This window comes from Brassica napus, chromosome C6 (assembly GCF_020379485.1).
Source record: "Brassica napus cultivar Da-Ae chromosome C6, Da-Ae, whole genome shotgun sequence".
Taxonomy (NCBI): domain Eukaryota; kingdom Viridiplantae; phylum Streptophyta; class Magnoliopsida; order Brassicales; family Brassicaceae; genus Brassica; species Brassica napus.
The window spans coordinates 22,753,165-22,765,456 of NC_063449.1; the positions used below are offsets into that span (position 1 = coordinate 22,753,165).

The following is a 12,292-nucleotide window of genomic DNA, read 5'->3' on the forward strand; positions in this document are numbered from 1 at the left end:
AAAGAAAGCTGACTATCGATGAGAACGCCCCGGAACGAGACTCGGAAGTCTTCTGGCAATCTCAAAGGGCCAAAGCCCTAGAAGGGAAGCGCGAACTGACTTGCGAACCGGTAATTTCGATCAGCCTCGACGAATCCTCTCCGGAACGATGCATCGAGATTGGAGCCAACCTCCGCGAGCCACTAAAGACAGAGCTCATCGCCTGTCTCAAAAAGAACCTCAATGCGTTCGCTTGGGCTGCGGAAGACATGCCAGGGATCGATATCGGCATAATGTGTCATGAGCTTAACATCGATCCGACTTACAGACCTGTCAAACAAAAAAGACGGAAGCTACGACCAGAGCGTGCCACCGCGGTAAATGAGGAAGTCGAAAGACTCCTGAAGGTCGGATCAATAACAGAAGTTAGGTATCCAGACTGGCTCGCTAACCCGGTCATGGTCAAAAAGAAATACGGCAAATGGCGAGTATGCGTCGATTTCACCGATCTCAACAAGGCCTGTCCAAAGGATTGCTTCCCACTCCCACATATCGACCGACTGGTCAAAGCAACAGCAGGGAACAAACTCTTATCATTTATGGATGCCTTCTCCGGGTACAATCAGATCATGATGAATCCCGACGATCGTGAGAAAACTGCGTTCATCACCGATTGGGGAACATATTGCTACAAAGTAATGCCTTTCGGTCTCAAGAATGTAGGCGCCACTTACCAGCGACTTGTCAATCAAATTTTCTCCGAACAGCTCGGCAAGACTATGGAGGTATATATCGACGACATGCTCGTAAAGTCTCTTGACGAGCACGACCACCTCTCCCATTTGGAGGAGTGCTTTGCAAAACTTAACGCCCACAACATGAAACTGAACCCTGCAAAGTGTAGATTCGCGGTGGCATCAGGAGAATTTCTCGGGTACCTAGTCACATGTCGTGGGATCGAAGCCAATCCTAAGCAGATAAACGCGTTAATAGAGATGGTCTTGCCAAGGACGAAACGGGAAGTCCAAAGGCAAACCGGAAGAGTCGCGGCCTTGAACCGTTTCATCTCGCGCTCGACAGATAAGTGTCTTCCTTTCTACGACACGCTGAAAGGGAATAAGAAGTTCGAATGGTCGGAGGAAGGTGAGAAAGCTTTCCAACAGCTAAAATGTTACCTAGCCACTCCTCCCGTCCTCGCAAAACCAGTGGAGGGAGAACCCTTCTTCCTGTACATCGCAGTCTCCACAACAGCGGTAAGCGGCATTTTGATTAGAGAGGAACGCGTTGAGACCATCTCCAATCTTCTACATAAGCAAAACGTTACTGGACGCTGAGACCCGGTATCCCCTGATGGAGAAACTAGCATTAGCAGTTGTGACATCGGCAAGGAAACTTCGGCCGTACTTTCAGTCGAATACCATAATAATCCTCACCACCCTCCCCCTGCGAACGATCTTGCACAGTCCGAGTCAGTCAGGACGACTCGCAAAATGGGCAATCGAACTAAGCGAGTATGACGTGGAGTACCGCCCAAGAACCTGCGCAAAATCTCAAGTACTAGCAGATTTCTTGGTAGAATTTCCCACGGGGGATATGACAAACATGGAACCAGACTCAACCTGGATCCTTCACGTCGACGGATCATCGTCCAAACAAGGATCCGGGATCGGAATCCAGCTCACGTCTCCGACCGGCGAAGTCTTGGAACAATCGTTCCGATCGGAATTCCATGTGTCGAACAACGAGGCAGAATATGAAGCACTCGTCATAGGATTACGATTAGCCCATGGGCTTAAGATCTGCAACATTCACGCTTACTGTGACTCTCAGTTAGTCGCAAATCAGTACAGCGGAGAATACGAAGCGAGGGACAAAAGAATGGATGCATATCTAAAACTCATCCAAGACCTCTCCCGAGACTTCAACCACTTCGCCCTCACTAGGATTCCTCGCTCGGAAAACACTCAGGCGGATGCCTTGGCCGCACTCGCATCAAGTTCGGATTCTGGACTAAAACGAGTAATCCCCGTCGAGTTCATCGAACACCCAAGCATCGGACCACCAGTGGTCGCCAATCTGATTCGAGCACAAATTGAAAATGCAGAGGAAATCGAAGACCCACCAGAAGAAAACGTGGATCAGTCGGAATACGGCTGCGACAGCCCATGGCTAGAGCCAATTCGAGCATACATAATCAACGGAAAGCTTCCCACTGAGAAATGGGCGGCCCGCAAAATCAAGACCCACGCCGCGCGATATGTAACGGTTGAAGGAGAAATCTACAAATGGAGATTCTCCGGCCCACTCATGACCTGCGCCGAAGGCAAAAAAGCAAGAAGAGTAATGGAGGAGGTTCATTCCGAATCATGTGGGAACCACTCCGGCGGAAGATCTCTCGCCGTAAAAATAAAACGCCATGGTTATTACTGGCCAACTATGATCAAAGACTGCGAGAAATTCGCACGGAAGTGCGAAAAATACCAAAGGCACGTGCCGACGATCCATCAACCCGCAGAAGTCCTCTCGTCCATCTCGTCTCCGTATCCCTTCATGCGATGGTCCATGGATATCGTCGGGCCATTACACAACTCAAAGCAGAAACGCTTCCTCCTGGTCCTCACGGATTTCTTCTCAAAGTGGGTAGAGGCAGATTCCTACGCAAGTATCAAAGACGTACAAGTCGAGAACTTCGTATGGAAGAACATAATCACCAGACACGGGGTCCCTTACGAAATCGTGATAGACAACGGATCTCAGTTCATCTCTACCTGATTTGAAACATTCTGCGAGAAGTGGAAGATACGACTGACCAAGTCGACTCCCAGATATCCGCAGTGCAATGGCCAGGCAGAGACCATCAACAAAACCGTCCTCGACGGGTTAAAAAAGCGCTTAGAAGCCAAAAAGGGGCGATGGGCAGAAGAGCTCGAAGGAGTTCTTTGGTCGCATCGTACGACCCCGAGACGGGCTACGGGTGAAATCCCATTCGCCCTCGTTTATGGAATGGAATGTATGATCCCCGCGGAAGTAGAATTTCCCGGAGTACGGAGAAGATTCCTCCCCGAACGAGAAGATCTTAACAGCGCAATGCTGCTAGACGAACTCGATCTTATTAACGAGCGGCGAGATCAAGCTCTCATACGGATACAAAATTACCAGCACACCGCCGCAAAATACTACAACTCAAACGTTCGCCATCACAGGTTCAAAGAAGGCGACCTGGTCCTTCGCAAAGTCTTCCAAAACACTGCCGAACGTAACGCAGGAAAATTGGGAGCAAACTGGGAAGGCCCATACAAGGTCATAAAGGTAGTCCGACGAGGATCATACCAAATCGCAAACTTGCATGACGTCAAGATCCAAAGAACCTGAAACGCGATGAATCTTAAGAAATACTACCACTAATCATAAAGTGGATCCAAAGAACTACGAGATGGCTTGATCCCCGAAAAAAGGGTACGTATGCAGCTCGCCCAGCGAGTTCAGCTATCCCCCATCTTAAAAAAGGGGGGGGGGGGGGAATGGGTATGTATACTCGTATACTCCCACAACTTTCAAAAAATTCGATCTTTTCGAAACTTTTTAAAAAAAAAAAAAAAAACGCGACGCTACAATCGCTAAGCCCACTACCCGACAAACGGCCAGAACGGCGGTCCAGAACTCGTCCAGAACGCCTAAATCAGCTATCACGCTAAAACCAACAAACCCATGAATGCTCATAAAAAAGCATTCTTGGTAAAAAGCCCGCAAGAAAAATGCGGCTAAAAAAAAAAGATTAACTTCTGGCACTGTGAGACGTCGCAACACGCTTGAAGTTACGGTCTTTCCAACACTTATGGAAACAACACTCTTGTTTCCAAAATCAACATACCTCTAACGGTGAAATGCCTTTAAAATGGCATTGCTTCTTTGTTGCTGATCACAACAAACGAACCCTAACGTCCTAAACAGACACTAGCCGCCCTCGAAAGGATAGGCTCTCTTACATCCGACAAGGATACCATAGCACGATACACAAGAAAATCCAAAATTTTGGCCAGCACCTCCAAACGGCCTTTGGAAGTAGCTCGATTCATGCCAAGAAAAGTCATATAAGCCGATAACACTTCGCGGACTTTATATCGGTATGAATCAGGTAGAAATCGCAAACAGGCAAAACAAAAGCCGACTTGTAATCGCATTGCCTTAGTCCGAAAGTAAACCTAGGACTTGCCCTTAACCCAGTCTTGCTGGATCCTGACATCTCAAAGGCATAATATCGACATCCCGATATGAGATCCCAAAACTTGTCTCTTCACTTAAGTCTATACGTTTTCACGAGTCCTCGCACAAAGCAAAAGCTGCGCGCTCAACAGACTATGGATACGGTGATCGTCCGGGGGCAAGGAACGAGACGACAACTCACTCCTTCGCCCTCTAACTTCGAAAAACCCGGAGTTCTCTCGATTTATAATAAGCCGAAAAAATTTTATAGATTGAGCCAAGCATTATACAAAAAGCCCAAACAAGGGCATGGATTCAAAACCACCAACGGCCAGTCCCGAAACATGCAAACTGTGGCCTCACAAACAGGCCGAAACAGAAAATAAAAAAAGTCTCTGAAAGGATCATTACCATAAGCACTCCTCGGAGCACTAACTTCATCATCAACCTCACAGCCATTGCCTCCCTCGGCCGCTTCTTCGTTTCCTCTCCTGCTCGCAACATCTCCACCTTCTTCAGCCACGGGGCCATGCCCCTCGGTCTCTCCCGAACATGGCGTGAGGGTGCACTCGAACTGCATCTGAGAGAGGATCGAGTCGAAGTCCCCATCAGAAGCCTTCAATTCCTCCTTGCGAGACAACAGCCTGGTTTCTTCGGAGTCCAGAGTCGGAACCATGTCGCCTTTAAGCAGGTGGATCTCGTTCAGGCTTCCTTCGACGCTCGCCAGAGCCAGGTCCTTCTCATGGACCGCCATGAGGGAATCGAATAGAACGGCCATCCTCGTCAGGCGAGCGTGAAAATCATCCCTCGAAACAACAGTCTTCGACTCTTCTCGGTTCTGAATTTCACGCTGGAGATGATGGACTTCGGAAGCTTTGCTCTTCTTCTCTTTTTTCGGCTTGAACAATGCACTCGCCGACTTTCTGAGGTCCCGCTCGAGATCGCTGACCCGAACCTCCAGCTGAGAGAGCTCAGCAGCACGAGCGGCTTCAGTAGATTTCAACGCGGCCTCGGCTTGTTTCAACGCCTCTCGCGATTCAGCCAGGCCCCTTGTCAAACGCTCTATCTCTGATCCGCAGTCGCTGAGCATCCCGTCAATCAGGGATACAAACTATACATGAAATAAGGGTCTGGATAATCGTAGAACAAGGTGGCTCATGCTGAAAATAGTCAAAACAAACCTTGGCACGATGTTGCGACAAAGGTCCCGAGGGCTCCCCTTCCGCGCCAGCGGTACATCTCCTCTTCTTGACGGTCTCGGTCGCAGCGCCAGTCCTCTTGCGGATTTTGGTCAAAGGAGCAGCACTGGACGTGGGAAGCCCTAGGACGATCTCCTTCCTATCCAAAGGTGGAGGCATCAACTCCGTCGCCTTCTCCTCCTTAGGAGCTGGGACTGATGTGGTCGAAGAGCCCAAGGGTTGAGCCGAGACCTCCTGAACTTGAACAGGAAACATGGCCGATTCTGCGAGGGGCGTGGCATCACCAAGGGACTTGTTTCCTCCAGGCGAGGTCAACATCGCAGGCGAAGAAAGGATAGCTGGCACCTCAGGCTGAATCCGACCCCCTTCCTTCTCGGCGCTGCGTCTGGACAGTCTCTCTTTGAAAGAAAGAAACCCGGCGATGAAGGTTGGAGTAGCTTCGTGCATGGCTGGAGTCGGAAGTGCCGAGTTGGCCTCACCCATCTCGACGTCGGAGCTTTTCTTTTCACTTGGGGAGGAAGACATTCTTGATAGGTAGTTTGAAGAAAAGAGAGTGTGAGAGAAAGAGATGTGTGAAGAATGAGGAGTGGTGAGTTGCTACTTATAAGGATATGAGGGTGACGTGGATTTCCGAAATAAATATTCTTAGCCAAAGATTTTGATTTCTAATTCATATCACTCGCCCGCAAAATCGTCTCCGAGTCTTACGGGCTGGGGGGCTAACTATTGGGGTCAAAAGCGGTTATTTCGAAATCAACGGCTATGATTATTTCTTATTCATGGATTTCTCTCAAAACATTCATTGAAAGAAAGATCGGAAGTGAAGGAACGAGCGAATCCCGCACAAAAGCCACTCGCCAGAGAGCTGAACCGTCACGCGGGTCAGCTCGCCGGCGAGCTCAACCATCACGCCGGTCAGCTCGCCGGCGAGCTGAACCGCCGTGTGGTTGCACTCGCCCGGCGAGCTCAGCCATCGCGCCGGTCAGCTCGCCGGCGAGCTGAACCGTCGCGTGGTTGTGTTCGCCGGCGAGTTCGGCCGTCACGCGAGTCGGCTCGCCCGGCGAGCTCGACCTGATCCCGGCCTGTCCGACTTACTTCGACTCCCGTATCTTCCGTATAGCTGTGATATCCGACCTTCGGGACCATATACTTCTCGTTTCGTTTTGATTAAAGTTATTCTCGAAGTTTTATGACCAAAACCGAGAAATCGTATAAACACCAAAAGGCCTAAGAACGGTCCGCAAGGATCCAGACTGGTCTAGAGGCCCATCTACGCTCTCAGAAGGGATTCGAGCCCATAAAAGTTATGATGGTTTGTCCTAACTCGCAGAAATACGATAAATGTAAAGATTCGAGGATAACTATCAAGATCTACGAAAAATGGAATATGCCCGAAAGAGATAGACTTGGGCCCGAAAGCGAAGGATGGGCCACCGACCTAGAGCGACTATATAAGGAGAGCAGGAGCAGAAGAAAAAGGATCCGAGAATTTAGACTTAGAGAACTCCTGCTAGCTTAGAGAACTTAGGGCTTAGGTGGTTAGACTAGCACGGCAAGGCTTAGGACGTCTTGACCTCCTCTTGTCATGTTGTTCCGATAGTTAGCATATCTCTACTCCTCTCGAAGAAAATCTTGTATTCATACTATTCAATAAAACGCCTCTCAGCGATTATCTATCTTTTTATTGTTCTAAAGTGATTACGCAGAGAATTCGGACCTTCAAGGAAAAACGGGTTCACTCGGTTTTCCTCCATTATTATTTATTATAATCGACGGTGTGAATTTCGGTTCTCACATATGACCAGGGTACCTCCTCTACCTTGTTACCCAGGGATAGTGTGGCCCTTTGCTAACGAGGTTGGTGTGTTTGCTTGGTTGTCTTGTCATAATGGCCTTTCCTTTGAGTCGACGTAGGTGCTCCTCTGAAGACTCGTTCTGATGCACAATTAGAACTCCATTTATGGGCTCATTTTCGTGGCCGGTGGGATGGTTTCTCATCGTTGGCAGCTCTGATACAATTAGTTGCGAGTCCGCTTTTCTCCGGGGGGAGTCCCTCTGCACATCTTTATCAGTCATACCAAGATGTTCTTTAGAGATTTCCTTTGAAGGGCTACGGGGTCTCCAGACCTGCTTGGAATGAACATATGTTCGGTTATAGCTCCTAGTATTTCCTCTGTCTTCTCTGTAATTTCCAGCTCTGTTATTTTTAGGTCCTCTATGGTTTCCTAATTGTCTCTGGCATGGACCGGCTCTGCTGCTCTCTCTCTCTCCTAGGTGCTTCATTGTAATACCTATCTTCCAAGCGGTTCCAGATGCTTGTACTTGTGTTGTCCCTGTGAAGAGACCTTTCCGCCAGAGCCTTTTGCTCCCTTCGCATCAGACCTTTTTCTTAGGGAGAGCACTCTTCGTGTCTCCTTGCAGTCCAGTAGTTCTCGGACTCTTTACTGCGTTTGTCACCTCTGGAATATCCAGGATATTGGTAGCGGGGAGACGTCCTCTTTTGAGCCTCACCCGATGGGGATCTAGGTCTTTCGTTGTTCTGGAAGTTGGAAGGTAGCGCAAGTTGCGACATAAGGTTCTGGGAAGCCACATCATTCTGCTCCCTTAGTTACTTAACCAAACACTCCCTTTCTTCCTCGGAGATCTCCGAGCATGAGTACACATCATGTGAGATTCTGTTACAAGCAAAACAGTATCGGTTCAGACCTTCATATTCAAGAAACCTTTCCAATGTCACCGTTTGGGAAGCCAATTCTTCTGTTGAATTGGAGTGGCTTGTCAGCATCAACAGAGACTTGGAGATGAGCGTTCTTTGCGTCTAGAGCCATTATCCTCCCCAGGGCTTTGGAGATTTCTTTGAAAGTCTTGTCATTCCAAAAATGTACAGGAACTCCTGTCACCTTAATCCAAAAGGGAATTGTGTTTGGGAAGTTTTCACTAGTGAAAGGCTCCGACCTCTCCAAAGCGAAAATCCATTGATTTATATGGCACATGTGTTTATTGAGTACCATATTGAGATCCTCCTCCTTATCGAAATCGAACTGGAACCTCCCATTGCCCAGGTTCGTGCCTTGCGCCCGTCCCTCTACATTCCAGATCCTTGCTCGAGGGAGCAAGGAGATCATAGCTTCAATGCTTCTTCCTCCTTTGTGTAGGAATCGGCCAATGAAGGCTCTCTAAAAATGTTCAGAGGCTGCAGTGAGATCGCATTCTGGGATGCGGATGATTTCTTCTTCCAGATCCAACTCCAGGCGACGTTTTGTCGCTGATGAAGGTTCCTCCAAGGCGTACCAGATTGGATTGCGGACTCATTCTCGTGAAAGAAGTGTTAACGCGGTCGAGATTCAAGGTGAAACTATGCCGAGCCTTAGCAGACAGCTAGATAAAGATCTTACTTGGGGAGCACGTGTACGAGAGTACAATGCGAACTATGGTCTGGAATGTATCTCAGATGAAACGAAAACCGTAGCAAAAGCTAGAAAGAAACTCTAGTAATCCAACTGAAGGGACCGTTGACAAGAAGTGTTTGTAGTCTTCCTTGCACGGGAGAGAGGGTTGCTAAGATCTCCAAAATATTAGGCTCCGTCAGAATTGTCAGATCTGAAAATCGTCTTTTTCGTCGCTCAAAACCCTAGGAGGCGCAGCCATCAATTAATGCATAATTAAATGTCATAAGTAAATATAAATTAATGTTAATTTCATAATCAGTATATGGATTAAGATCATGGAGGTGAGTTAATCTAATTTGTGTTCTTAGACCTAATAGCATTTGAATTTTTTATTAACATCCTAGATTAGCATTAGATCATCTGATCAATTGCCATACCCATAAGTCTATGATTTAAACCTTGATTAAATTTTATATGTGTTTTCTTATTATAAACTTTTTAAAAGTTTCAGACTTTTGATCCATCACTCATGTATGAAACAGAACGTAATGGTAAGAGTGTTTTCTTGTAATAGACACTGAATGAGTTGTGCTTTTCAGAAAAGAATTGTAACCGGAAATCCAAACTTATTCTCAAACTTGTATAGTTCTGGGCAAAATGATTTTGATTCGACTCTAATTTAAAGGCTTATATCATTCTAACCCTATTTCATTTTTCTTTTTACTCTGAATAAATTTTTTTTCCAGTCCAAGTTCCTTGTTTTGCTTTGAAAAAAAAAATGAATAGTATTGTTTCAAATTTGAATAAATATTATATACATCTTTATTTTTGAAGATAAATGTTTTAATTATAAATAAGTCCTTAATTTTTACTTGTTCTTTTCTTTCGCCAAATAAATTTGATATATACCAATATCATCCTATTACATTCAAATTCAATAATCATTTTCATCTAATTAGATTTTATATTTAATAACATAAAAATATTTTTTTCTAGAACTTTTAACTTGATTTAAAAAAATAAAAGATAAATAACTCATTTTTACTATTTTTGTTAATCACATATAAAATAAATATATATGGTGTTTCCTTATGAATAAAGTATTCTTTATTTTTCTATTTATGTTATGAAATAATTATGTTAGATAATAATGTTTAATTTATATTAAATAGTAATTGTGTTAAATCCTTAAAAAAACAAAATAGTTGAGTCACGTTAGTAAATATGAAAAAGTAGAAGGTGTTAGCTAATAATTAACGATAAATTGGAGACAAAATATATTTAGAATATTCTTTTTACAAAGAGAAAATAAAACAAACTATTGGAGTAAATGTTGCTTCAATTTATCTTCAAAAATTCATTTTCTTCAAAATGAAAACAAAAATGCAAGAACATTCACTCCAATGGTGTTCTTCATTTTTTTCTTTGTAAAATAAATAGTCTAAATAGATTATATCTTTAATTTATAATTAACTATCAATAACACTATTCATTTTCCATATTTATTAATTTTACTCAATTATTTTGTTTTTACAATTATACAACACAATCCCTATTTAATATAAATTAAATATTATCATCTAATAAAATTACTACATTGCATAAATAAACAAAAAAACATCATATTTTATAAAGAAACACCATATATATATATATATATATATATATATATATATGAGAAATTTTCATGTTTACCACTTTCTTGGTACTATTATTCATGTTTATCACTTTTTGAAAGAAACATTTTCAAAAATGTCTTCTTCATTAAGTGGCAAAAGACTTGTATACCCTTGTTCTATATATATATAATAAATAATTATTTAAATAAATTAAAATAATAATAATAATAATTTTTTTATATTTTCGAATTATACTTTTTCAAATTCAAACTTTTTATAAATTGTTTTTTGAATTTTGTTTTTCAAAATTTCCTTTTGAAAATCAAAAATTATTTTTGAAACTATTTTTTAAAATATTTTATATTTTGAAGTATTTATTTATATATTTATTAGAATACTAAATTTCACATTCCAAAAACCTTATCCCACCCCTCAACTCGAAACTCTAAATCTATATTAGTTAACCCAAGAGTTATAAATGTCTTTTATCTTTCAATAAAAATAAGGGTAGAAGTGGTTAGTGTAAACATGAAAAGTGATAATATAAATGTGGTATTTTTGGCAATTTCTCTATATATATATATATCTTCTATAATTGGTTAAAAAAGTGTTTTGAAGTAAAAATGGGAGTATTTATCTTTGATTCTTCTTAATCAAGCTAAATGGGAGTATTTATCTTTTGAGAGTCTAGTAACGTATCCTTGTTACAGATTATTTGGTAAGTTTGATTCTCTGTTATTTGAGATGGTGGTGGAGACCTTGAGCCTTGAGCTCTTCGAGATTAAGTGTGCGGATGATGCTCCTCTCTTGATAGTTCTGGAGGTGACATAGCTCTACAGTCTCTCTGAGATGGGGTATGGGTTCCAAGATTGGGAGGAGTGATCCCGTGGTGTCCTGAATGTCCAGAAGTTTGTGATAGTCCGGACCAGTTTCAGTTACAGGATATTTAGAGTTGTTTTTCTGTAGCTATGCTCAATTCTGTCATGCGGCTGACATGCATTTCTGTTTAGGGAGCTTCTTCTCGACTGTCTGGATCTAAAACTTTGAGATTGATAGTCTCTTAAAGGGGAATGTTCTCCTTTCTGACCCTTCAGTGGTTGATCTTCTAATATTATGTCTTCTACTGTGTTCTTCTAGTCTTCTCAAAGTATTAGCTTGACTGATTTAAGAGGGCATGAACTAGTCTTTGGTTTACAAATGAACCAGTCTTTGGTTTAAGAGGGCATGAACTATCCTCATGAGAAAGGAATTTAGAGGTGAAACAATGTTTTTCCAACGTTTTGTATTCAAGGTCAATTGAGATGATTTCACATGAAGGCAGTTGGATAGAAAGTTGCATTTCGGGCGGCCTTAGTCCGTTGATGTGGATGCAAACTCTTCCTTGTGTTATATCTTCATCTAGTACATGTCCAAGCTCCTTCTCAATCTTCTTAATGGTTTTCTCTGGTCCAAAAGTGAAGAAGATCTCATAGATTTTATTTAAAAGGATATGATACAAGGAAAGGAGTTAGAGATTATTGATTCTGATAGGCCATGGATTTTACCTATTTGTAACTATGACTTATAAGTGTTTTAATAACTAATTATTATGTTTTAGAGTCTATTTAGTATATTTATAGCATCATGAGTGATTTGGAAGAAAGTGATAATTTTGGAACATTTTGAAGATAATTGGAGAAAGTATCCGAGCTGACCATCGAGCAAGACCAATGATCGACATTCAGAGACAATAATCGATCGATGCACACCCTGTGACATTGATCGACAGCGAAGCACGCAGAAGCCCGTTTGGTTCCAGCCGACTTAGAGCCCAAGACTTCACCAATTTACAAGACTACCCCTGACGAGTTTTAACCTAATATTTATAGTTTGCCAACATGTTAGAGGCAAAGTGTGCTTTCTT

The 12,292-nt window shown here is 43.1% G+C and overlaps 2 protein-coding genes across 2 annotated transcripts; one reads left to right on the forward strand and one right to left on the reverse strand.

Moving 5' to 3' along the window:
• The first annotated feature begins 1,329 nt into the window (after nucleotides 1–1,329).
• On the forward strand, nucleotides 1,330–3,351 carry LOC106403996. The gene is made up of 2 exons (XM_013844760.1): nucleotides 1,330–2,670; nucleotides 2,773–3,351. The coding sequence occupies exons 1-2, from the start codon at nucleotides 1,330–1,332 to the stop codon at nucleotides 3,349–3,351; spliced, it is 1,920 nt and encodes a 639-aa protein (XP_013700214.1).
• A 3,845-nt stretch (nucleotides 3,352–7,196) lies between these two features.
• LOC106403997 lies at nucleotides 7,197–8,506 on the reverse strand. The gene is made up of 2 exons (XM_013844761.1): nucleotides 8,105–8,506; nucleotides 7,197–7,508 (listed from the first exon to the last, which is right to left on the reverse strand). The coding sequence occupies exons 1-2, from the start codon at nucleotides 8,504–8,506 to the stop codon at nucleotides 7,197–7,199; spliced, it is 714 nt and encodes a 237-aa protein (XP_013700215.1).
• Nucleotides 8,507–12,292: the final 3,786 nt, after the last annotated feature.